This window comes from Nelusetta ayraudi, unplaced genomic scaffold, assembly GCF_046127955.1.
Source record: "Nelusetta ayraudi isolate G7.1 ecotype Tasmania unplaced genomic scaffold, CSIRO-AGI_Nayr_v1 ptg000021l, whole genome shotgun sequence".
Taxonomy (NCBI): Eukaryota; Metazoa; Chordata; class Actinopteri; order Tetraodontiformes; family Monacanthidae; genus Nelusetta; species Nelusetta ayraudi.
In genome coordinates this window covers 1,602,463-1,625,764 of record NW_027466071.1, presented here as the reverse complement: position 1 = coordinate 1,625,764, position 23,302 = coordinate 1,602,463, and the positions used below count along the sequence as shown (strand labels likewise).

The 23,302-nt window shown below is 47.2% G+C and overlaps 1 protein-coding gene across 3 annotated transcripts; it reads left to right on the top strand.

Annotated features, from left to right (window-relative positions):
- The first annotated feature begins 754 nt into the window (after positions 1–754).
- On the top strand, positions 755–22,906 carry fndc5a (fibronectin type III domain containing 5a). Of its 3 annotated transcripts, none has more exons than XR_012926757.1 (6): positions 755–1,224; positions 13,038–13,153; positions 14,163–14,355; positions 21,080–21,169; positions 21,268–21,471; positions 22,437–22,906. XR_012926757.1 is itself a non-coding variant. In XM_076027457.1 (6 exons), the coding sequence occupies exons 1-6, from the start codon at positions 1,167–1,169 to the stop codon at positions 22,485–22,487; spliced, it is 642 nt and encodes a 213-aa protein (XP_075883572.1). In that variant the 5' UTR covers positions 755–1,166; the 3' UTR covers positions 22,488–22,906. The 3 variants fall into 3 exon arrangements, 2 of the variants coding, with proteins under 2 accessions (XP_075883572.1, XP_075883573.1); XM_076027457.1 differs by having other exon boundaries at positions 21,268–21,401; XM_076027458.1 differs by having other exon boundaries at positions 21,268–22,906.
- Positions 22,907–23,302: the final 396 nt, after the last annotated feature.

The following is a 23,302-nucleotide window of genomic DNA, read 5'->3' as shown; positions in this document are numbered from 1 at the left end:
CAGGTACTGTATGAATTTATCCTCTTCTGAAACAGCTCCGTCGAGCGCTCTGAGTGTCGGACGGAGGCTTTTGGAGGGGTCAACTGACGAGGAAAGTCAAGAATCACCTCAGAGAGGGAGGAGAGCTTTACAAAGCTGGCACTCCATCTCCCCTGAAGGTTGAGCGTGCGTGCGTGCGTGTGTGTGCTTTGTATTTTTGCGTGGGCAACAGCATGCATATTTAATCGGCGAGTGGGATGCAGTAATTCAAAGTGGGCTGGTGGCGCACCGCGTGGGCGACCAGCGTGGCGCCAGGGATGAGCGGAGCCCGAGCACGATCACAGGAAGGGGAGACGCTGGTCGAGCTTGACCCGCCGCCCTTCTGAGTTTCTGGAGGATCACGACTGAGTCGAAAGCGCGGGCGGAGGAATCACGGCGAGAAAAAGACAAAAAAAAAGAATAATTGGAATAGTATTTAAAAAGTAGGCCACAACTGTGACACAGTGTTGAAGAACAATATCAGGCCTGTGGTGATTGAGAAAGTCCCATTGATGGACATTTACAACTTAGTGGTGATCTCGCTTATCCTTTGTCAACCCGGCTGCCTGTAGCTCGCACTCAACAGCAGCAGCAGCAGGCAACCGTCTGCAGCAGCAGCAGCAGCAGCAGCAGCCGAGCATCGCTGAGCACCACCTCCAGCACCAGCACCACCTCCAGCACCAGCACCACCTCCAGCAGACAGCTGTCTGTGGGAGGGGGGGGCGCTCACGGAGCGGCTGCTCGGAGCTGCGGTCGACAGCAGCGTTCAGAAGCCTTCGGCTCGCCGGCGGCTCCGGGTGTCGCTGACCGAGGTGCTGAAATCCTGAACGGCCGCCGCCGCCGCCACGGTTCCGGTACCGCCGTCAGCCGCCTGAAAGCCCCGTTCTCTCCGTCTCTCCCCTTCCGCAGCCGCTTCTCGCACACAGACACGCACGCACGCACGGGAACGCGCCTCCGCTTTCTCGCCCCCCCCGGCTACCCCCGCCTCCTCCCACAATCCCCGTCGTAGCAGTCGCGACGGTACGCATGAACTGACGCGGATGGCCAGGCAGCCCGGCACGGCGCGCCGCTCCGCCGGGTAAACGCAGCAGCACCGCCGGCCCGCACCGAGTCAATGGGACCGCGTGCCGAAGCGGCACATTCCGATCATGGAGACGTTCACCCTGCTCGTGCTCGGCTGCCTCTGCGTCTCTCGAGCCACAGCGGGTAAGTTTGTGTCCCTTTGTGTCATCATCAGTCGGGCTGGTGGGTTGACAGTATTATTTATCATTACTATTATTATTATTTATTATTATAATTACTTAATTTATTTATTGGAGGAGCAGCAGCTTTATCTCCGTACCCAAATAAACGAACCGTGAGGTAAATTGCAGAGACGAGTGTGTGCGTGTGTGTGTGTGTGTGTGTGTGTGTGTGTGTGTGTGTGTGTGTGTGTGTGTGTGTGTGTGTGTAGAAGTGTGTGGAACACGCCGTGTCTCTGTATTGGCTTTGAATATGAAGCAGTATTTTAGTGGTGCTGGTGCTGCTGGTGGTGGAAACGCTGCCTTCAGTCCTTTGTGGACAGGCTGGTGGTGTTTTGAGGGCAGCCACTGCTATTTATTATTATTACTGTGTTGTCATCTAACCAAAAGAGATGTATGAGAGTGTGACAGTCTCTGGTCTGCATGTGCTGATACAGGAAAAGATTTGGGAACGTGCGCTAAGTGGACATTGAGGGCCACGACAGACCCTTTAGATTAGAGACTTGGTCTGCCTCTGGAAAGCACAGCAGCGGTGCCGTGTGTGTGTGTGTGTGTGTGTGTGTGTGTGTGTGTGTGTGCGTGTGTGTGTGTGTGTGTGTGTGTGTGTGTGTGTGTGTGTGTGTGAGGTGGAAGCCCACTCTCTCTCTCTCTCTCTCTCTTCCCTGCCAACATGGTAAAAGTCATCATGTGCAAAACACTGAATTCCGTCACGTGAATTCAACATTTTTTGCTTCAAGCTGAGCTGCCGACGGCCAGCGGTGCTCCTCTCCAACGCCACTCATGCACGCCGTGCCTGCGTTTGATGTGTATTCTGCGGGCCGTTGCGTGCATGTATAATGCATTGTGTGCGCACACACACACACTCACACACCTCACACCTGGCATGCTCCTTCCATTTAAATGCACCTGCGGTCCAGTCGGCATCCTCACACTCCTCAACCTCTCCTGTGGTGAGGGATGACTGTGCTGCACACGCAGACTCGCTCTCTCTCTCACGCACGCACGCATGCAACACACACACACACACACACACACACACACACACACACACACACTTGCACGCTGGTCAATTTCACACACGCACCTGTACCTGTGGCTGCTGGGACAGCGGGACACAGGTGAAATACGCACATTTCTGAGCTGTTCTTTTCCGACTTGATTTCGTTCGCCACCTGAAATGTGTCCAACCCAAAACTGACATCGAGGTTTTGGTTGGCTGCATAACACAACTGTAACTGAACAACAATACATCCCTCCAGGGCATGCGTGATGATAAGAAATGCTTAACTGTACATTTTTTAAAAAAGCAGCGCTAATGTGTTCACAGAAGGATGTAGAATAATCTAATAAACAGGGGAAAAAAAAAAAAACCTTGAAATTGCAGCCTTGACAACATATAATGTATTTGCTCATGTACTTGAATGGCAAGAGCATCAGCTTAAGCTTTGGGAAAGACTGGTTGATATTGCCCTGATGGAAAATGTATTAATGAATACATGGATTAATCAAAAAAGCAATCAGCCATGAAAATAGTTGCCTGTTGGAGCTTGACTGCACTCCCGCTTGTGTTTCTTTCTAAAGCGCACGGCAGTTATTAATGCCAGGGGGCGGCAGCGTTAGCGGCACGCTCAACCAACCATTGAAGCGGCATCGTGTTCACAATCACGTAATCGCGTGTCACTTTATCAGATCTTTGTCGGCTGTTTATGAACGCTTGGATTGACGCGAGTGACGCTTTGGCTCACGCTTCCGTATCACTACTCAGGAAAACAAATCGGTTGGCTTGTTTGGTTAAAAAGCAAGAAGAAACCTGGTTCAGCCAATCACGGTCAGTACACGTGATGTATGTGGCGACTGAATGTGTCCACTGGAAAGCCCTGCCTTTGAATTGATTAGTACAACATTGTTTTGTTTAAAAAGAAAAAAGTGCTTACTATTAATAGGAGTAAAGTCAATAAGTGTAATCTGTCTCCTCACTCCAATTCCATTAGGAGTTTAAAAGGAGGGTTTGACAAATGCATTGAGTCGAAAATGCGTCATTTAGCCTTCGCAGCCTTCCAGGATTTCACTCCCAGGTTATTCTGAGTCGCAGTCCGACGCTTGCGTCCAGAGAAGGAGGCCAAATCAATGTGGAGGCCGTCGGACATGAAACGCACATGATGGCTTCGTCTTTATGGTGCCCGTGTTTACAGTGACTCATAAACAGCCCGTTAATCCCGAGAGGCGAGCCAGTGTTTCCATTTAAAATGTAAATCGACTCTCCGACACATTTGTCTCAACGAGGCCATAAATAACAGCGGGCTATTTTCCCCGGGTCTCTCGCAACTTCCAGGCTGCTGAATGGAAGGAGGGGTGGGGGGAGGGAGGGCGGAGTGGGGGTGGAGGGTCGGGATCAATTAATCAAACAACAAAGTGAAGAGTGATGCAGAGACACAGAGAGAGAGAGCAGCGGCTTCGGCCAGTGCTCTTTGTCTGAGCCTGGCTTCCTGCTCCCCTCCACACCGCTGGTCCACGCGCGCTGCCATTTTTCACAGCCGTCGACAGCTCTGAAAAGACAGATGACGCGGCTGCTGGCGGCTGCGCCAGATGAGGAATCACAGATCTGCACAATTTCCCACGCCGGCTGACGCCGACTGAAACATAACCTAACTGATGGCCAAACTCTGCGACAGCGACCGGGAACGCAGCAGTCACAGCTGACTGAGGTGAGAAGTTGTATTTCAAAGACAGAGGAGTGCATCCTTGTTTTTGATATCGCTGCTGTTTCCTGATTCTTTGTCTTCCCGCACCATTTCCACCGCACGTCTTTGCCCACACTGTGTTTGCAACGCTCGAAAGTTTCCCATTGCTTTGCTGCAATGGCAAACTATACCTGGCGGTATCAAGCAAAAGGTCATCTGTGCGTTTTGTGCAGGCATCAGGCGTCGTGATTGCACAAGCCTGTTTTTTTTTTTTATGACAGAGCGTCGAAGACTTAGCAGCATCTCATCCCAGTTTTGTGATCTGTCACTTGATCTTTATATGTGAGCCGTCACACAGCTCATGAATGCCCAAGCAGATCCACACTGGTGAAACTGCAAATGAAAGCAAATTATTATTCGATTTTTTTTTTTAAACTAGTTTTTACGGGTTCCACTAAAGTAAAACCATTTATCTTGAGCTTAATTTGTTGCAATAACTGTCGCACATTCAGCTTCTAGAACTGCAAAAAAAAAAATATATATCCTAATGGACTAGGGGCTTCTTACCAAGGCATTATTCTACCTTGAGATCCGAATATCATTACATTCCTTCTGAGAAAGAGATAATGACAGCAGAATATTGTGGAAAATTTTGGCTGCTGGGCACCTGTGACAAGCTGCTGAGTGATGGGCCGGGTTATTACTCTCTCTGAATAGAAAGTTTGGAGATCGGAGGCGTGCGTGCGTGCGTGCGCGTGCGTGCGTGCGTGTGCGTGTGCGTGTGTGAGTGCAGCTCATCTCTGTTCATTAGTTTCCCTCTCGTTGATTTCAGCCGCACTTGAGTTTACAGTTGGCCACACAGTTTCTGCCTTTCAACGCTCCGCCTGGCACCCGAGCTGAGGGGATTGATGGAGATTCACGCAAGTTAAAATAGAGTAATAATAATCATAGTGTGCTTTGTGGCTTCGCTTTGCCGTGACATTTTAAAACAGAACATACAAAAATGAAGCTCGCATTTTTGAGTGTGCATTTTCTTTTTAAGTACACCAACAGTCAAAAGCCACAGATAACTACTGTACTGTAATATTGCTCAACTCTATAGTTCTGCATATTCTGTAAGCCACGCCGCTGCGTCGTTGTTGTTTTTAACCGACAGGCCCAGTAGTTCAAATTATTTCGCCCCACCACCAAAACCAAAGTTCGCAAACCTTCACGTGGACAAACAATCAGTCTGCACTCTTACACCCGAGGACATTTGTGCGGCGTCACTCGGTGGGAACACGTGCGCACCTGAATCGTGCCAGTTTGTACCTTTCAAGAGGGAATGACTAACGCCGCACTTCCCGGCTCAGCTCGCGCAATCTCTTGTTCTCCTGATGTGTGTTTTATTCTGGCAACTTCAAAAAGCCACAGGGCGAGCATCAGTTCTCCACGGCGCTCAGCACTGTTGTTCAAAGCCAGACTGTAAAGAAGTCCCTCGTGAAAGCGTGTACAGATAAAACGACAAGATAGAATTATTCTTTATAATAAAAAAAAAAGCTAAGTGAGTGTATTCAAGTGCAGTGTATTTAATGTATTTTGTTGGGGGTTTTTTTTGGTTGTGTTGATGGGGTCAGACTTCAGACAATGAATCTACAGTTTTGCATCATGCGGTTGCATGTGTTTAGTGTCTACTTAGAGTTTGACTCAGAGACGCAGCCTCACGACAAAAAGCGCAGAGGCCGCTTCAGCCGGGGCGCAGTTGGCCTTGCAAGCGTTTGTTTCAGAAACAAAGTGCTGCGGCTGCTGCTCTTTCCTCCGGCACCTGCCGGCCTCTTCTTCATTTCAAAAAGCCACTCTGAGTTAGAGCGGCTTGCAGCGCCTCAAAGAGGCGCAGATAAATTAGCCTTGAATTGCCTTGTGGTGGACAGTGAGCCCGAATGAGTCCATATCTACGGGCAACAACAGGACTCTAAAGGCATAGTTCAACATTTTGGCAAATCCACCCCCACATTCACCGCCACATTTTCCATTTTAGTGGAAGTGCTTGTTGTTTTTCAGCTCAGCCAACTAAACGGTGGTGAGGAGGACACGTCCTCAAAACTCATCAAATACACAATCACACACACCACGCTGGGAATTAATAATGTAACATCACAACACGCTGCTGATTTTACAGGACTCAAGAGGAGCAGTTTTGAGTATGAGCCATTTGCCATTTGTCATTTGTAATGAGTTGTTGGATTGTGTATTTGATGAGTGTTGAGGAGGTGAACACTCCGCCTTCATTTTGCTCACTGAGCAGCGAGCAGCTCGCCTCTCTGCCTAATGAAACTCAAGACAACAGCCCCTGACGATTAAAGGGAGCTGCTCCAGACTATGGAGGCAATACGCACACTTACAAAAAATGTTGAACTTTCCCTTTAAGAGAAAAAGATTTAGATATTAATCCTGTGTCTTGAGTAATTGAATGCTGCTGCTGCTGCTGCTGCTGCCTGAAGCTTTTCTTGCACCAGGTTTGCATTTGTCTGGCAGGATCTTCCTCTCAGAGAACAGGATGAGGAGAACAGATCAGTTCAATCTCCTGGCAGGTGCTGCTGAGAGATGAGAACGCCAATCGACCGATGAGCCGCCTGTCGCTTCCTGACACAGTAGCTGTGTTCCAAGTCGCCCGCCTCCATATATTTCCGTCCCTCCTGGTGGACGCCGACATCAACCAGAGGCGTCCAACCAGCTGGTTAATGCCAATGTGACACTTCCTCCTTCCAAATCGTCACTCTTGGGTAGAAACCGAAAACCAAAGGGGGCTGCAAGACTGCAAACAGAGGGCTAAATACGCCGTTTGGCTGAATATGAAGAACAGCGCTGGCGCTTTCCTGAGCGCTCAGTCAGGGGCTGCACTTCATCACATGTGGTTTTTTCGAGGAGAAGCCAAACAAATGCAAAAGAGCGCCCGCGGAACAGTAAAGCAACACAAAGAGCCGACGAGAACGGAGGCAGAGTGAGTAATAGAGGAATCAGAGGGAAGGACAAACAACATCATTCATGTGCCTGCCTGCCTGCCTGCCTGCCTGCCTGCCGTCCCCGACTTCTCCGCGGCCTGAGATGAAAGACGCGGAGTCGAGGAACGGCGTCTCCGAGCCTGCGCGCTCGCCCGGCCTCTCCGCTGGCTTCTGCTTACAGTTGGTAGGCGCTGCAGATTTCATCAACCGTTGGCACGTGGCGTCGTCAAATATTAAACGCCGCCGCGCTCCTCTGTTGCCTCTTTGAATTAGCGGCCTCGCTGTGTACACAGCCTTAAATTGATTCGCGTACCCAGTATTTTGACATTCAATTAGTGGAGCGTGTGCGTGCGTGCGTGCGTGCGTGCGTGCGTGCGTGTGCTCGCGCGTATTTGTGTGCGCGCGCGTGATAAAAGACCTCAGCATTCTCGTAGCCAGCAGGGCTGAAACCTTCATTTCCTATGAGTAAATAAGTAATTTCTCTACAACAGGACCAGAAGAGCCCTAGGTGTGATTCTTCAGCAGGCCTGGGACAGCACAGAGCACAGAGCACAGAGCGGTGAGCGCAGCCCCCGTGTGCTAATCAACACGCGCCTCCCTGGGACACACGTGCGCACGCTCTGCAGATGTCAGATGAGAGAAACGTCCTCAATTTATTCCGCACTGAATCCACAGAAGCGCCGCCGCCTCCGAAACGTGTTGAGCGACTTTCACCAGCGGCACACCCGCCGACGTACAGTCCTGGCACAGCTGGTCGGCGGCCGCATTCGCCAGTCTCTTCTGAGCGGCGCGGCGCTCATCGCTGGCGGGACAGATTGTGACTGAGTCACAGCGAGGAGACTGTGTCTCCTTCGTACCTGGCAGCTCTGCCCAGCACCTGCTGTTTGTCCACTGGAGTGTCACTTACAGGCAAAGAAGTGTCGCGCACCCACAGTTCATTAACGGCCGGGCAGTACAGCAAAAGTGTTTGGGGAGCAAGGACGGAGAGGAAAGAGGCAAAATAGAGAGCGATTCACAGAAAGCTGCCTTGTCTTTGAGATCTTGGTTGGGGAGGAGATGGAGCTGAGCTGACGATGACGGAATCCTTTCGATTTATCTCAGAAAGCAATCTGGCCCGGAGGCCGTCTTCAATTTCCATCTGTACATACAGGACAACAGATGCATCGTCTGCAATTATTTAGATGCATTTACTTTACAAAAAACAAATACAAAAATCAACCCTCACCAATTGTCGTTGACATTTTGTCCAAACTGAGGTTGTAACGTGTTTGAGCGACTGTTTGTTGGTCCTGTCTTATTATTTTGTTTTTCATTTCATTGTGTGTACTGTATTTTAATGTATTGTATTGTTTCTTATTCTATGTATTGTGCTTTATTGGGTTGTGTGTTTGTTATTTTTTATTTTTTTTGTTTGTTTGTTTGTTTGTTCGTTTTGAAAGAGATGTGTGTTGAACCCCCCCCCTTTAAAAAGAAGTTGTGACAACTCAGGTGCTTTATCCTATGAATAAACTTTCCTAATTTTTGGAAAACGGGAGACAAAATTCAAAGGGTTTGGTCAAATTCAGGCCAGTCAATCAGCTATGATATCATATCAATTATTACAGTTATTGTAGGAACATTTATACTGTCGGCGCGATGCACAAACTCTTTGGCCAAAGCAAAAAGCTCATGTGGCTTAGTGGCTCTGGAAGTGTGAAAACACCATCCAGCTCTGCCAAGGAAACTACACTTCCATTATTGCCACGTGAGCTTTTAGAAGTAGCTGTGTGAAAATGTTTTCTGTGTGAGCTTGCCAAGATGGCTACGCAAGATTTCACTGTTGAAATCAGGTGCTAAGAGAGCAGCCGAGTGCAGAACAAAACTCGTCAGAATGAAAGAAAAAAGTCTCAATTTTCAAGCGCGACACGTTATAAAAGCGGCCTAATAGCGACGCTTGAATAATTCACCTGGCACAACGCGGCGTGCGAGTGCTTGCGTGTGTTTGAAAGGCTACTGCGCACGTCAAGGTCTCCTCCTCAGACACGTGCCAGGGCAAAACTCCAGATCAGCGTAAAACTCCTGATGGCTCCATTATGGCACATTAACTATGAAATGAAAGGAAGCTGGAGTGTCCGCCAGCTGCATATGCTGCGTTCCGACCTCAGAGAGCACCAGCACCGCTGCTCATTTAGCTAGGACACACACACACACACACACACACAAAAAAAAAAAAAAAAAACACAGCGGAAGTGTGAAGCGTTGAGAATTCCCCCGCTGCTGCTGTTATAGCTGCAGCCCGAGACATTACCGTGTTAATCAAAGCGCTAATTTACAGCCAGTAATTCCCTCATGGCCTTATGGGCTTTGTCTTTTCTTTTCTTAGCAGTTAGCGCTGCAGCACTGCCTTTTATTTCTTGCCCCTCGCAACTGTTCCTTTAAACGCACGCCACTTTGATTTTCAGTCCCAGTCAATACACTCTCCATGCAAACAGGCTGCTCGCTCACCTTTAGGTGTAAACGGAGCACTGGTTCCTAACAGGCGAGTGCAGAAAAAGAAATTCCAAGAGAATTATTGTAGGTTTTGTTTGTTGGTTTTTTCAATGGAAAGCCCACAAGCTAACTCCTTAGCATCCCAGGACACAGAATTGATCCAGGGGACCAAGTGTGACCAGCTGTGTTTGGAAAAACTGGGGAGTTTTGATACAGCAGCACAAGTTTGTCTTTGCAGCTGGGTGGAGGCCAGAAAATACTCTCATTACTGTAGTTTTCATTCTCCTTCAGAATAAAGCTCAGGTGTCGCACTGTGCGTCTGTCCAGTCTCGGGTGATCGATGCCACCAGCATCAGCACCTGAACAGGCTGCAAGCAGAACCCTTAACCCGGAGATATAAAAACACAACAACACGCTGCTTTCACTGCCAAACTTGTCAGAGCTGCGAAACTGAAGCGGTATTTTAATTTTTTATCATGTCCACGGGCGTCTTCAGCGAGCGAATGTTTTTCTGTGAAAAAGATCTGTAAAACATTTTAAATCATGAGCCAATGTGGCCTTACGTATCGACAACGAGGGGAGAGAATCTCAGCTCTGCAGCAACAGTCTGACTGTCAGTCAGACTGGATTTTTGAGGCTATTATATCAGGGCACTGTTGAGTTGTTGAGTTGTTCCTCGACTGCATCGCCGAGACTTCAGTAAATGACAACTGTGTCAGGCCATTGTTAACAGGTGAAAGAGAACAAGTCCAGTCGCCCCAATTCAACCCTGTCAACCTTAAGATGACCTGGAAGACTGAGAACCTTCACTGACAGGTTGCTTCTTGTTGCCGCACTGACGGTTCTGCCGTGTTTTATGAGAAAGGAGACGCTGAAGTATTTTCTGCCAGTAAGAAACTCTCCACATCCACAGAGTTACTATTCCGACTCTAAATACACTTGCAGTGTAGTCGCGATGAAAGTGCTGCAGACGAGATGAAAGTGGCCACGGCTCGACCCTTCTCCACACTACTGCCCCGACCTCTTTAATTCCTGTATCTGAATAACGACGGACAAGACACAGCCACACCGAGCACTTTGTGACATTAGCTCTGGAATTACAGACGTCTCAGAGTCAAATGCAGATGTGGTCCGACTGACCCGCCGAGTGTCAGCACTCTGTCGCTGGAACAAAGCTGTTTTTCTTGCATACATTTCAAGGAAAAAAACTTCAGGGCAGAAAAAAATGGTTTTGAGAAACTTTAGCAATTAAAATGTGAGTTAAAACTCTGGAGGGACAAAAAGAAGAAACAAACCTGATCACCTGATTGAAACAGCCATCTGGTCATCCCCTCAGGGCTGCAGGAGCCCCCCAGGGCTGAGCCGAGCTCAGCCAGAAGGAGGGACAGCAGCAGGTAGGGAGGTCGTGTGGGAGGAGTTAATAAAGTGTCTGCGAGGTCGCCGGAGAGGCGAGAAGGTCGCGCACTGATTAACGTGTCGCACAGTCGCTCTCCCTCTCCCTCTCCTCTCCGCGACCGCAGCCAGTGTCTGCCCCGTGATGAACGCAGACGTTAAGGTGCCCTCGCTCACTTCCCTCCCTGGCGGTGCTCAAAGCTCAAACCCAACCGGCTGCCACTCTCACAGGGTGGGACGCACATCACGACTCAAAGTCACCCCCATCTTTCCGAGTGAAGCCGACCGTGCTCCGCTGAGATGGCAGCCGGTTTATGAAGGCATCTGTCTGGTGTTTCATTAGAGCCGACTCCGGTGTCATCTGGATATTTAAGGCCGGCGGCCGGGGCTTGACGTCACCTCACGTCCCCCCAGGGCGGCAGAATCACGCAGGGGGTGGGGGGGGGGGAAAGGAGACGAGCAGCAGGGACCGCATGAGGACAAGCAGGCTGAACTTTGTTCAGCAAAGAGCCAAAGAGAAGGAACCTGAAGAGGCGATTCAATCCTTCCATCCACTCTCTCAACAACATGGAAACCTGCTAATCTCTTCAAGCTAACATTTGCCGGAGATGCGCCTATAACATTGCCGTCTAAAGCTTCATGTAGCGGCCCGTGTCGCAGGAAGTGAAGATATTTTAGTACTGTAGAGTCAATGATTAATGAAGACTTCAGTGAGTCACTCAGTCTGCCTTTGCATTAAACACATGTACGCGTGCGCACCCTCCCTGGGCTCACGGATGTATGTATTCATAAAAGTGTGACCTAAATATGTCAGGGTTTATACAGTATATACTGTATATACTGTTCTAGCAGAATTAAGTTGGAAAAAAAGATGTGAAAGCAAACTGATTGTTGTAATGTTGTAGTTTGCTTGTCTTTTTAGCTTTATTTTTTTGTCTTAGGAATACAAAAATCTGCATTCAAAATTTTTCTTTTAAAAAAAATCATCTGCAAATTCATATTGCGTAAAAAAAAATAAATAAAAAAAAGGCAGCGTGTTGCCGCGTTAAAGCCGCACGACGGCGATGCAGGTGAGGCCGCTCAGGGAAACAACAAGCAAACGGTGCACGGTAAGCAAAAGCGGGCGATTTGGAACATCGGAGTCCTGAAGCTTGATGAAGCGACGCCACAGGTCTCCATGCTGCCATCCGCTGTTAGCCGGGTCATTCGTCAAGCTGTCAGCTCGCAAAAACCTAACACGGTAGGCCGGGGCGGCGACACGGTGCGCTGCCTTGACAGTGTGCAGCAGCAGCAGCAGCAGCAGCAGCAGAAGCAGCAGCAGCAGCAGCCCATCGAGCAGCTGTGTGGACTGTACGGTGCGTGGAAGGGCAAGTGGGCGCTGATCTGTCCGCTTACTGATTGACAGACCCACTGATTACTGCGCTGATTTCGATTTATCTTGCTTTAAAGAAGCATTGACCCTGTTCATTGATCACATTGAGAGTGTCACTCAAACCAAAAAAAAAAAAAAAAAACAGGCCTTGGCTATTATTGGACTGGTTGAGCTCCACAAGATGAAGGAGGGAGCATCAACCAGTGTGTGAATCAAAAAAGAGAATAAGTAAAAAATAACTGCAAAATCTCCATTTCTATAAGAACCCTGCAGCACTGTGATATTCTGTTTGTTGTCTATGCGGTTTAGAGACGCTGATAGACAGAAACGCACTGCTGATAATGGGTGTAATAGTTTGGACTTGAAAGAGTCATTCAACTGCTGTAAAAATCAAAAGTTCACCGACTTTCAGTGAGGTAAAGAAATTCACTGAAGCCAGTAAACTTAAAGTGCCACTGTGGAACCCTCACAGGGATTTTTTTTTTTTCCCCCGCACAGAACTGAATGTGATATCAATAACAAAGCAAGCTCAGAGTTCAACCCACACCACGGCTTTGCAGTTCTTTTTTTTTTTTTAGCATTATTTTTTAGCCTCTCAAAACATCCTTGAAAAGAACCAGACTTCAATAATTTACCATGTTTTGTCTCGACTCAGCATTTTGAATTCTACCCCCAAAAAAAACAGTGCGATTTCACTTCACAGGCTACAATAACACTTTGTTTATTGCCAAGTGTTTGGGGTTTTGGTGCCGCCTGCCACTCTGAGGGGACGCTTGTTTTCCTCACACCTCAACCCTGTTTTAGATTCAGCGGTGGGAAACTTCCCGCCCGTCCCGGCAGCGCAGGTGATAAAAGAGGCGTTTTGTTTCTCTGGTGTTCGCAGACAGCTTGTCGCCTCCCGTCAATGTGACCATCAAGGCGGTGAAAGCCAACTCTGCCGTGGTGACATGGGACATCCCTGAGGGAGACCCCGTCATCGGCTTCGCCATCACGCAGCAGGTAGGACAAAGCAACACCTTTAATATGCAGTTAAGTAGCAGTTGGGAGCCGCACGGTGCTCTTCCATCACCGGCAGACAGAGTGCATTATGGGAATCATCCAACCCCCCCCACCACCACCACCCCAGTGCCGGCACCTGCTGGGACAGACCGTCTCGTCTGGGACCTTAGCTCACACCAGCAGCTCTGGGTGGGGGGGCACTATCAGCTGTGCTCACACACACACACACACACGGAGAAATCAAATATTTACAAGCTCAGTGCAGTGCAGTGTGTGTGTGTGTGTGTGCGTTTGTGTGTGTGTGTGTGTGTGTGTGTGTTCAGAAGGAGCTGGAATTCTGCAAAAGAGCAGCGTAGCAAGTAGAATGAAAGGGAATCTTGCCCTGCATTGCAAATATCTCTGAATCTTGATGTGTTGCTCACCCACCACTTGTGTGTGTGTGTGTGTGTGTGTGTGTGTGTGTGTGTGTGCATTTTTTGTGTGTGTGTGTGTGTGTGTGTGTGTGTGTGTGTGTGTGCGTGTGCATGCGTTTTAATCATGATATGCAGCAAGTAACTGTTTTTTTCTTTTCTTTTTTTACAAATGCTTTCAGGTATCGAGGAAATATATAAATATACCATTCTACAACTGCACACTAATAATTTAGAGCTTTTTCTAAGTCTTTTAAAATGTACAAAACGTTCTTGCAGCTCCAACTGCTCATGTAGAATTCTCACAGCTATTAAATGAAACCCTCTCCACATTGGTGCCATAGGTGTAAGAAAGAAAAAATAACCGAAAGAGTTGGAAAAATAAGACTTCTCTCAAAATACAAAAATCTGACAAGTCGCAAATGAAACACCCCTAAATTCTTTATCTGCTAACATGAAAAAAAAAAGATTTACAGCAGTTGCATTTTTTTCATCATAAACTATCCTGACGTGCTGCTGCTGAACACACTGACAAAACTGTGTCACCATGTTAGCGATGCTAAACTTCCCCGTTTTTCTCCCGTGTGGTGCTCCCACAGAATGTGCGCATGCTTCGATTCATCCAGGAAGTCAACACCACCACACGCTCCTGTGCACTATGGGACTTGGAGGAAGAGACGGAGTACATCGTGCACGTCCAGTCCATCAGCATGTTTGGGACGAGTCCTCTGAGCGAGCCCCTGCACTTCCGCACGCTGAAGGAGGCCGAGACTCAGGCCTCTAAGAGTAAAGGTAAAAAAAAATAATAATAATTGTTTCATAGAAATAAAAATAAAAACTACACGAAGGAATAAACACGACCTGTTCGTTAAAGATTAAGTATGATATTTGGATATTTTTAAGAAGAAACAGCGACATCAAGTGGTTGCATTTTAGATTGCAGTGCTCTTTCCCTGTAGGGACTCTGTACTGTCCCTCTCCCAAGCTTGCCAGGGAACTGCAAACACAAACCTGGAGACCTCGTTCACCTTCTTCTTCGTTTCTTTCCTTAGGAATATCACAATGCAAAATGGCACCTAACTGAGCAAGAACCTTGCTCTATGTATATTATTATATATAAATAAGGATCTTTCTAAGCGTAGGCAAACCAAACTACTTTTATTGTACTGTGAGTACACACTTTTATTAAGTATCTATGGGCTGAATGTTAAGCTTTTACCAATATAAAAATGATAAATGAAGTCAAGTTTTACACACTGGACCTTTAACACAAGACAGTGCGCAGGGTCTCACTCTTTCCTCTGGCTCTGCTCTTTTCAAGAGGGAGAGTGCGGCAGGAGCAGGGCCTGGCCTTTTGGCAGCGTCTTGACTGATTTTTGTCTAAAGACCTCATAAAAATCAATAGACACACAAAGCGTGAAATGAAATTTCACAAGAGAGTGCTTCTCAGCCTCGCCCCTGCTGACCAGCACTTGGGAATAAAACGTCCCGGGGGGAAGGCAGAAGGGCCGCACCCTCCACCGTGTATTGACGTGCTTGGTCGAGCTTCACCCGCCGTGCACCCGCCGTGCACCCCGCGCCGCCCGTGCGGCAAGCCGAAATACGAAGAGACATTTAAACAGGCACAGATAGGAGGCATCAGGGGGCCGTGAGGGGCGGCAAATCAATGAGATTCTGACCGAGGGTTCCGCTCATCCGTCTCGTCTGCCTCATTTTTGGCTCTCATCTCTCATGCGAGCGACGCCGGTGACACTCGAAACACTGGCCAGATTGTGAAAACAGACGGTTTCTCAACTTCTGTGACGGCGGCAAGCTGGCTGGAACACAAACAACTACAAAGGAGCGGGCAGGGCGCTCCTCTTCACCACCAAGGGCCTCATTAGCACGGAGACTGCTGTGTTTCTGTTGTCTCTGCAAGCCGAGAATATAAAGTTTAAAAAAAATTATATGTATATATATATATACATATATGTGTGTGTGTGTGTGTGTGTGTGTGTGTGTGTGTGTGTGTGTCCAGACCACAAAAACACAGTTTGTTTGGGTTTTTTTTTTCTCAGGTTGGAGCCGTTTGTTTGGAAGCGCAATTTCTTTTGGCAGCGCGTTTCCTCTCCGGTTTTCCTAAAAGCGCAGCGGCTCCAATGCTCATGCACAATGCACAAAGCAGTGCAACCAAATGTGTTTTATGACTGGGGAAAAAAGAGGGGCAGGTAAAGCTATGTTGAGAGTGCCAGTAAAACTTTTATACACACCCGGAAGCTAAAAATCTTTCATTTCCTTTACTCCCACCGCACTCATGTGCTGGGATTCTTCTGCTTTCCATCTTTGGCCAGTGAAAACACATTTTGTTTTGTCAATGGAGAGGCAATATATTGAAAAAAACATTCCTCAAGGGTGTGCTATCGAGTACAAGCCGGTCCAGAACTCCATATTCCAGTACAAGAGGTTTTACTTCCTGGTTGTCAAATGTTGCAAATAAAAATGAATTGATTAGCTTCTTAGGTTATGTTTTATTACTTGTAGATAGATAAATTGTGATCTCACTGGTCCAGCGGCCCAGCATAGAGACACATGTAGTGCGGATTGGCTAACATCGCCACTACAGAAGTGGCTGCTTTTGCGCCAAAAGCGCTTTGAGTGGCGTTTTAAAGGTTAATGTGGAAATGTAATTCAGGTCAGTCAAACTCAGATTCAGGCAACCACATTACCACATGAAGTTTTTATGTACTCACTTATAGACTACGAGACAAAGAAGCAACAGTAAGCCTCGCCGTTGCTGAGGAAACCACAACCCCGTGTTTCCTTCATATCAGTGAGGCTTAATGCTGCTTCCTGTATTTCACCGCCTTCCTCTGAGGTTTTTAGAGTCGGCTGGAAAAGTCCCTTTCTGCTTTCAATGTGTCACTGACACCACTGTATTGGAGGTTGACAAGCTAGACAAAGCCTACTATTCTTAATATTCCATTCATCAAGTGCAATTATAATGGCAGTGCAATTGTTATGTGACAGAATATTGATGTTGTTTATGTCTCAAGCATTCTATGTCTTTCTCCTCTGCTTCTGTGTTCTTCACTTGACTTTTTTGTTGTTGCTACTAGAGTTTTGAATTTCCATGAGGACACTGTCTGAAAGGATCAATAAAGTTCTATCTAATCCAATCTAATCTAATATCAGCTTTAAAATGTCAGTCTATGAAACTGCAAAAGAAGCTTACTCAACCGCAGCTTCTTACCGCACATTGTAAAAAACCTACAATATGGAATGACTGAGAGTACACACACTGAGGCACGATCCCACGCACAGCAAATAATAATGGTCCCTGTTGAGTGAAGAGACAAGATTTGCTCGCTTTGGCTCGGCGTGCCCACCACCACGCTCACTTCTCATTAGGCAAACACGTCGTTCCCACTCTCATTTGTACGGATCACTCAGACACGTTCGGTTAAATAGATCAACAGCGAAACCCTTTTCTCAACAGCTGAGCTTGTGTCCTTGAAGGCTTCACTTCAAGAGGATAAAAATCAGGGTGTAATTAGGAGGTTGTGAAGAAGGGGGGCGGAGAATCCAGTTTCAAAAAGGAAGCCACCATAAAATTTGCATTCTATCATATGATCAACAGGGACCCCCCCCCCCAAAAAAAAATTCAAACTTTAACAATCAAACAATCAATGATCAAACTTTTTTTGGTTTCATAGCCCACCTCCACTACCAGCCACAGATCCAAATAAGGAATCACAAGTTTTGAAATGAACGGGGAACTCATGAGAAAGACATTACTTTAATAATCGCACAGAAGGTCTTATTAAATGAAAATTATTAAATCCAGACCATCTAACCTAGATGATTTGGTTGGGAGACCAATCATTTTTGCACATACTCCCCAAGCAGATGCTACACTGGACCAGCACTAGCGTACCATGTGGATAGCATGTGTACTTAACAGAAGAAAAAGCTTCCACTGGTAGTGAGTGACGCTGAGAGCCTCCCAGGAGTTTGTCCACTGTCTCCATATGACAGGGAGATTTTACCACCCTCCCTCAACTGCTCAGCCTTCCTGTCATTCCCATCATGATGATCTCAGTGGAAAAGCAATGAACTGAATGCTGGATTACAACTTCCTTCCACTTCCTTTTTACACCAGGGGTTCAGGTTCCGGCAGATCAGAGAAAACACGAGAGCAATGAAACCGAAAGCGCAACCTGAGCACATAAAAAGAAGGAGCGACTCTGAATAGGAGAGAAAGTGGAGAGGCGAAGTCACCAAGATGCATCCGCTGTTGAGTCCCAGTGGGTAAAGTGTAGAAGTGAAAATGAGAAGCGAGGGAAGATTCCTCCAGAGTTTGGCATGAAGACCAGAAACTGTTCATCTGTGTTACTGATGACAGAGGTGATGGTTTTATTATCAGTGGTAGAAATATTTCAATGCTTTAATTGGGTCAGCTTACTCAAACCACTCTGAGCAAGTCCCTAAATCAAAATATTACTTTGCATTGCTTTCACATTTGACTTGACAATATTAAAATGTGAGCCCTAATGGGTTTAAAAAAGAAATTGTTCTTGTCAGGAATGAGTATTTTAAGGATAATTTCATTGTTTTTGTTTGAAGAAATGTTAATTTTTTTTATCATCCCTGATCTTAAATACATGTGTTTTTAATTGCCACCAAACTTGGGAATGTGCACCGACATGAGATCCCACTTCATTTGTTGCACTTACCACCTAATGGAGGTTAAGCACAAAATATTAATGCAACTCCAACAAAATACAGACGTTTTTTGCGTTTGTGACTAAAGGCAGGCTGAAGAGCTGGGATCTGTAAGACACAGCCTCGCTCGTGCCGAGAGCCAGTGGGAGAGACGTCTCAGCTGACCAGTGAACGCCAGTGAGAGCAGCTGACAACAGTGTCAGGCTCCCCGGGCTGCTCTGCTCTGATCATTTAATACTGGCCAACGGAGGCCAATCGATCAACAGAATTGCTTGTTGCTAAAATCCACTGGAGCGCGGGGCGTCTTGCCACTCTTGGCCCTTCAAATGTCACGAAGTGCATCTAATAAGAGGATAGAAATGCTCTCCACGCCGCGGTGAACTTTCCATCAAGCCGAAGCCGACTTCTCCAGCGCTCTGTAGTTCCAAAAGGAAAGTTATCAGCCGTTCCTGCTTTGTTCGACAAAACCCCCGCAGGTGTCTGAGCGGAGGGACGGCTGCACGGCCAAACAACGTAGGGGGAAAAAGTTCAATTCTGGCTTTGATATTTCTGCCAACAGCTGACAACTTCAAAAAGCTGATAGAGTTCTATTGTTGGCAGACGCAAGGCGATTCCGACTACCGTGATTAACTTTTATCTCCTCAACTCACTCGGGTTGCCGGGATTCCCCCGAGTCCTGGATGAAGCCTGAAGTAGTCTTTCCCTGCCCTGCCTCTTTGTGCCATCTACTCCAGTGGGAAGTCGCAGAGGTCGCATCTACTGGAGATCACACAAACATGTCTGAGTGTAGTATCTGCACGTTGAAACGACAGATCTCCAATGATCTGTAGCCTTTCATGACTGTCTTTACATAGCCCGTAGCCAGACGTCACCGTGACTTCGGCAGCAGTAGAGACGGCTGTCTCACAGGTTGGAGGATCACTGGGAGGTATCCTAAATATAGACTGAGATCTGAACGCACAAAAGCTCACCAAGCATTCAGGGAATACGTCGCTGACGCTGAACAAGGCACTTCAAGATCTAAGGAACAGGAATAAAGAAGTCGAGCTGCACGAGTCGACTGTAACAAAAAAAAAAAAAAAAGAGAGAGAGCATGTCAAAATTGCTGCCAAAGGTGGCACAGCCATAAGAGTTCAGTCAGATCTGCAGGCGCTTCACAACAGCCAAGTCCTAGGACGATGGAAGCAGAACAAGGGAGAATTGGATCGTCGCAGCAAGTGCAGGAAAACAGTGTTGGCAATTAAAGGGCACTGCTGTACTGTAGCAGTAGTCCACTCTGCAATAATAACACTTTTTGTTATTGATGATGGGGGGGAAAAAAAGCCCACCTTTCAATACTTCATGATATACACTATTAATCAAACTACTACTTCATCATTAATATCAGTTTCCATTTTTGGGGAATGGATAATCTTGCCCATCAAATGGGACGTTTCCAAGACCTCCTGGATGTATTTCTCATATTTGTTAAAGAGCCCAAACAAAGCTAATGCTTTAAAAGGAGCTGGAACCTGTGCAGTGATTGGACAAACACAGAATGTGCCAGGATGAATCACTTAATCCTCTTGAATGGGCCACTAAATTGTATGACTTAAATGGAGCTTTTCGCAAATCCCCCTGAAACCAACACCAGTGATCCAACAAACCTTCTTGCCATCATTCAAACACATCATATTTTTAAACAACCGGTTACGCAAGGCACTCACAGCTTAATAACTATCAAGTTATAACTCATAGCCAACTACAATGTGCTAAAGTGCTGAAACTCTTACCAAAGCCAGTGGGAAGTTGAAAACACACCCATGGAGAAAAGTATTCACTGCCATCTTTTGTTCTTCTACAATGAGAAAGTGTCATCCAAATCCTCAGCCTGCCTTCCTTTTGCTTTTTCTTTACAATACAGAAAAATAAAAGTCAAATGGTTTTCGATTCTCATACATCTAAGGCAGAAATCCAGCCCGTCTGACAGCATGTTTCATATTCAGGGTGAACGCTCACACCCTCAAATAAAACAACTTCAGTTTGCACAAAAAGCAAGCCTTCTTCCCCGTGACTGACGCATTCTCGACCTGTGGTCCAAAGCTTAATTGCGCGCGAGCGGATGGAGTGCAAGAGCATCGTTTTGCATCAGCAGAGATGCTGACTCCTTTGCCTGCAAGCTCGGCACTTGAAGTGTATGGTTGTTGTTGTTTTTTTTGAAGTGCTGATATTAAAAGAAACGATTTCGCTCTTATTTTTCCGGGAAAAGTTTGTCAGCAGCTCTCTGTCCTCGGCGCAGCAGGCTGCAAGTCTTTGAACTACACGTACATGACCTGAAAAACAGGCTGTGATGATCCAAAGACATAACAACTGCTCATTGCAAGGAACAAGGGCGTTTTCAACAAACTTGCAGACAAAGCTGCTATTTCTCCTACTTTACCACAACCCAACTGGACATATGTGAACACTGTAGTCACACTCACACTAATGTGAAACTAAACAACAAGGCTGCGATCACCTTAAATACATTCCGCATTTGTTTGCAATGGGAAAAGAGCCAAGACAGTAAGCACAACAGATGATCGATCCTCAATATGTGTGATCACTGGGAAATACGAGTCTTGTTCATGTTTTGGTGTCTTTGTGCAAACTGTTGCCAGGATAGGATTTTGTTCCATGTCCCCTCTTGAAACACCTGCAAATGGCAATTGTACTTTGACAAAAATGTAGAAATATCACTTTTATTCAGCGAAAAACGTGTAATGGAAACGCAGCTACTACAGTCAATCCACTTTTCACCCAAAGCCTGACGACTGCTCTCCATTGGCTCCTTTAGACGAAGTGACGATGGAGGAAGTGGGCCAGACCACCCAGCTGAGGGCGGGCGAGCTCATCATCATCGTGGTGGTGCTCATCATGTGGGCAGGTGAGTTGCACTCAACCAGCGTTTCCAGACAGCTGATCTCAACCACCAACCACCACCAGCCGTTCGTAACCTGTCACTCCTTCCTCCGGCCCGCCCAGGTGTGATCGCTCTCTTCTGCCGCCAGTACGACATCATCAAAGACAACGAGCCCAATAACAACAAGGACAAAGCCAAAAACTCCTCCGAGTGCAGCACTCCTGAGCATCCGACGGGGGGGCTGTTGCGCAGTAAGGTATAACCCATCCAACCCCCTTCTCCTCCCCCTGGGTGACTCCCCCCAACCCCTCAGCGGCGTCGGGCAGGTGAATGGTCCCGGCCACTCCTGGACTTTGTTCTTTTCCCCCCACCGACGCTTCATGCAGACCCATGGTGTCATCAAACCTTCAGCTGCAGGGTTCAGCCAAACGCTGCTTCAACATGATTTGTATGACATCTAGAGAGCGTGACAAAAGTCACAGCATCCAATCGCTTTTCACCTTTGTTTTCTTTGTTTTTTTGGGATTGCGTGCGGAGCCCCCATGCCATACTCACGGCCTGTTTTCAAGCGAGCGCAAAGAAGCATCTTCATGCTCATTTTTTCTCTCCGGACGTTTGAATGTTGTCAATTGCACGATTTTGAGGTGGTAAAGCAGCCTTGTCATGAACATAGTTTCATATAAAGACGTGTGCACCCAGTGGGTACAGATGAGCGAAGATGCAACTAGTCCTGGTAGCCCAAGGGTGTCCATCATCCTTTGTGCTCTATATCCAGGGAATGACAAAAGAGAAGATAGGAAGAAAAGAAAATTAACACCAAATTCAGTTTTTCAAAGTCTTCAATGCTGAAGTATGACTTTTTCTAGAAGATATCCGGTCGACCCGCGAACAGACGGTTCATTTGACCGTTGACCGTGACTAGAATTAGTCTTTTTATTTCTCTTAAACTTAAGTCTGACAAGTTAAGCTGTTTAGAATCTATTCCAACCTTAGGCATCAAAAGGTGTCCGAAGGGCTGCCTTCTCAGTGGACAGCGTGCACACCGTGTTCAACCATCAATATTAGAAAGTGGAAAGGCAGCGATTAGCATCCAGGTGTGGTCCGTGTTTGCTTTAAGGGAAGTGGCCTTGGTCTTTTTTTTTTGTTTTTGTTTTAATCGCAATACATATCATACCATGGATTTGTTGCCAAGCTATTGTCGTAACGTGTGAGTATGATGTTGAACTCCTAAATGATTCAGCATTTTCATTTACCTTTCTCTTTTTTTCCTCCCCTCACCCCACCACCACAGTTCCCCAAGAACAACAGTCGGATGCCGTCTGTCAACATCATTGAAGTGTGATTGCCGGGTCCTCTTCACTCTCTCTACTTCAAGATTTTACGCTCTAATGAACAAGCGGGCCCAGCTTTTAAGCCCATCTGCTTATCAGAATGAAGCCGGGGCTCTGGGCCACTCGCTGGAGCGCTCTCTCCTCCAGCACTGGGGCATGGCACTGAAATGGGGCCGCAGGACTCAGGGAGGAGGGGGCCTGTCACAGCTCAGCCAGTTTGAGCCTGCAGCCTGCAGCGGGGCGGCTGTGGCAAAAGTCCAGTAACATGATCTGTGGTTGTTGTATCACGCAGTGGCGGATTGGTGCTCCAGCTTGCAAGACGTGAAGACAGAGCAACTCCAGGGACTGAACACGGTGAGCAAAGCCAGAGAGATTTTTCAGTTTTTTGTCCTCCTGGTCACCTGTTCTTTGAACACTGACAACGTTTCCTGTTCCTTGCTTTCAACGGAGACGCAAGGTCCGTTTGGTCCAAGCCTACATCAGCCTCTCCTTGTATTGTTCTTTTCTTTGCACTTTGGATTGCAGCCAATATTCTAACTGTGTCACTGTAGTTGTAGATTTTTTTGGACTTTTAACATGACGCCAACAGGACGGCGCTGTCTATTTTCCTGGCGTCCCATATTCCCATAGTTCCATTTTTTTAGACCTCCCACCATGAGCAGCAACTCTTGGCCATTCTGTGGTGAAGGTACTCCCCACCCCCACCCCCTCAGGGAGTCTAGACTGGCTTATTCCAGGGACCTGTCTTAGTCATGCTGTGCTGTGACATCACAATCATCTTGTCTCATTTCCCTCTTATTGACGGACCACTCGGATGTGAGCAGAC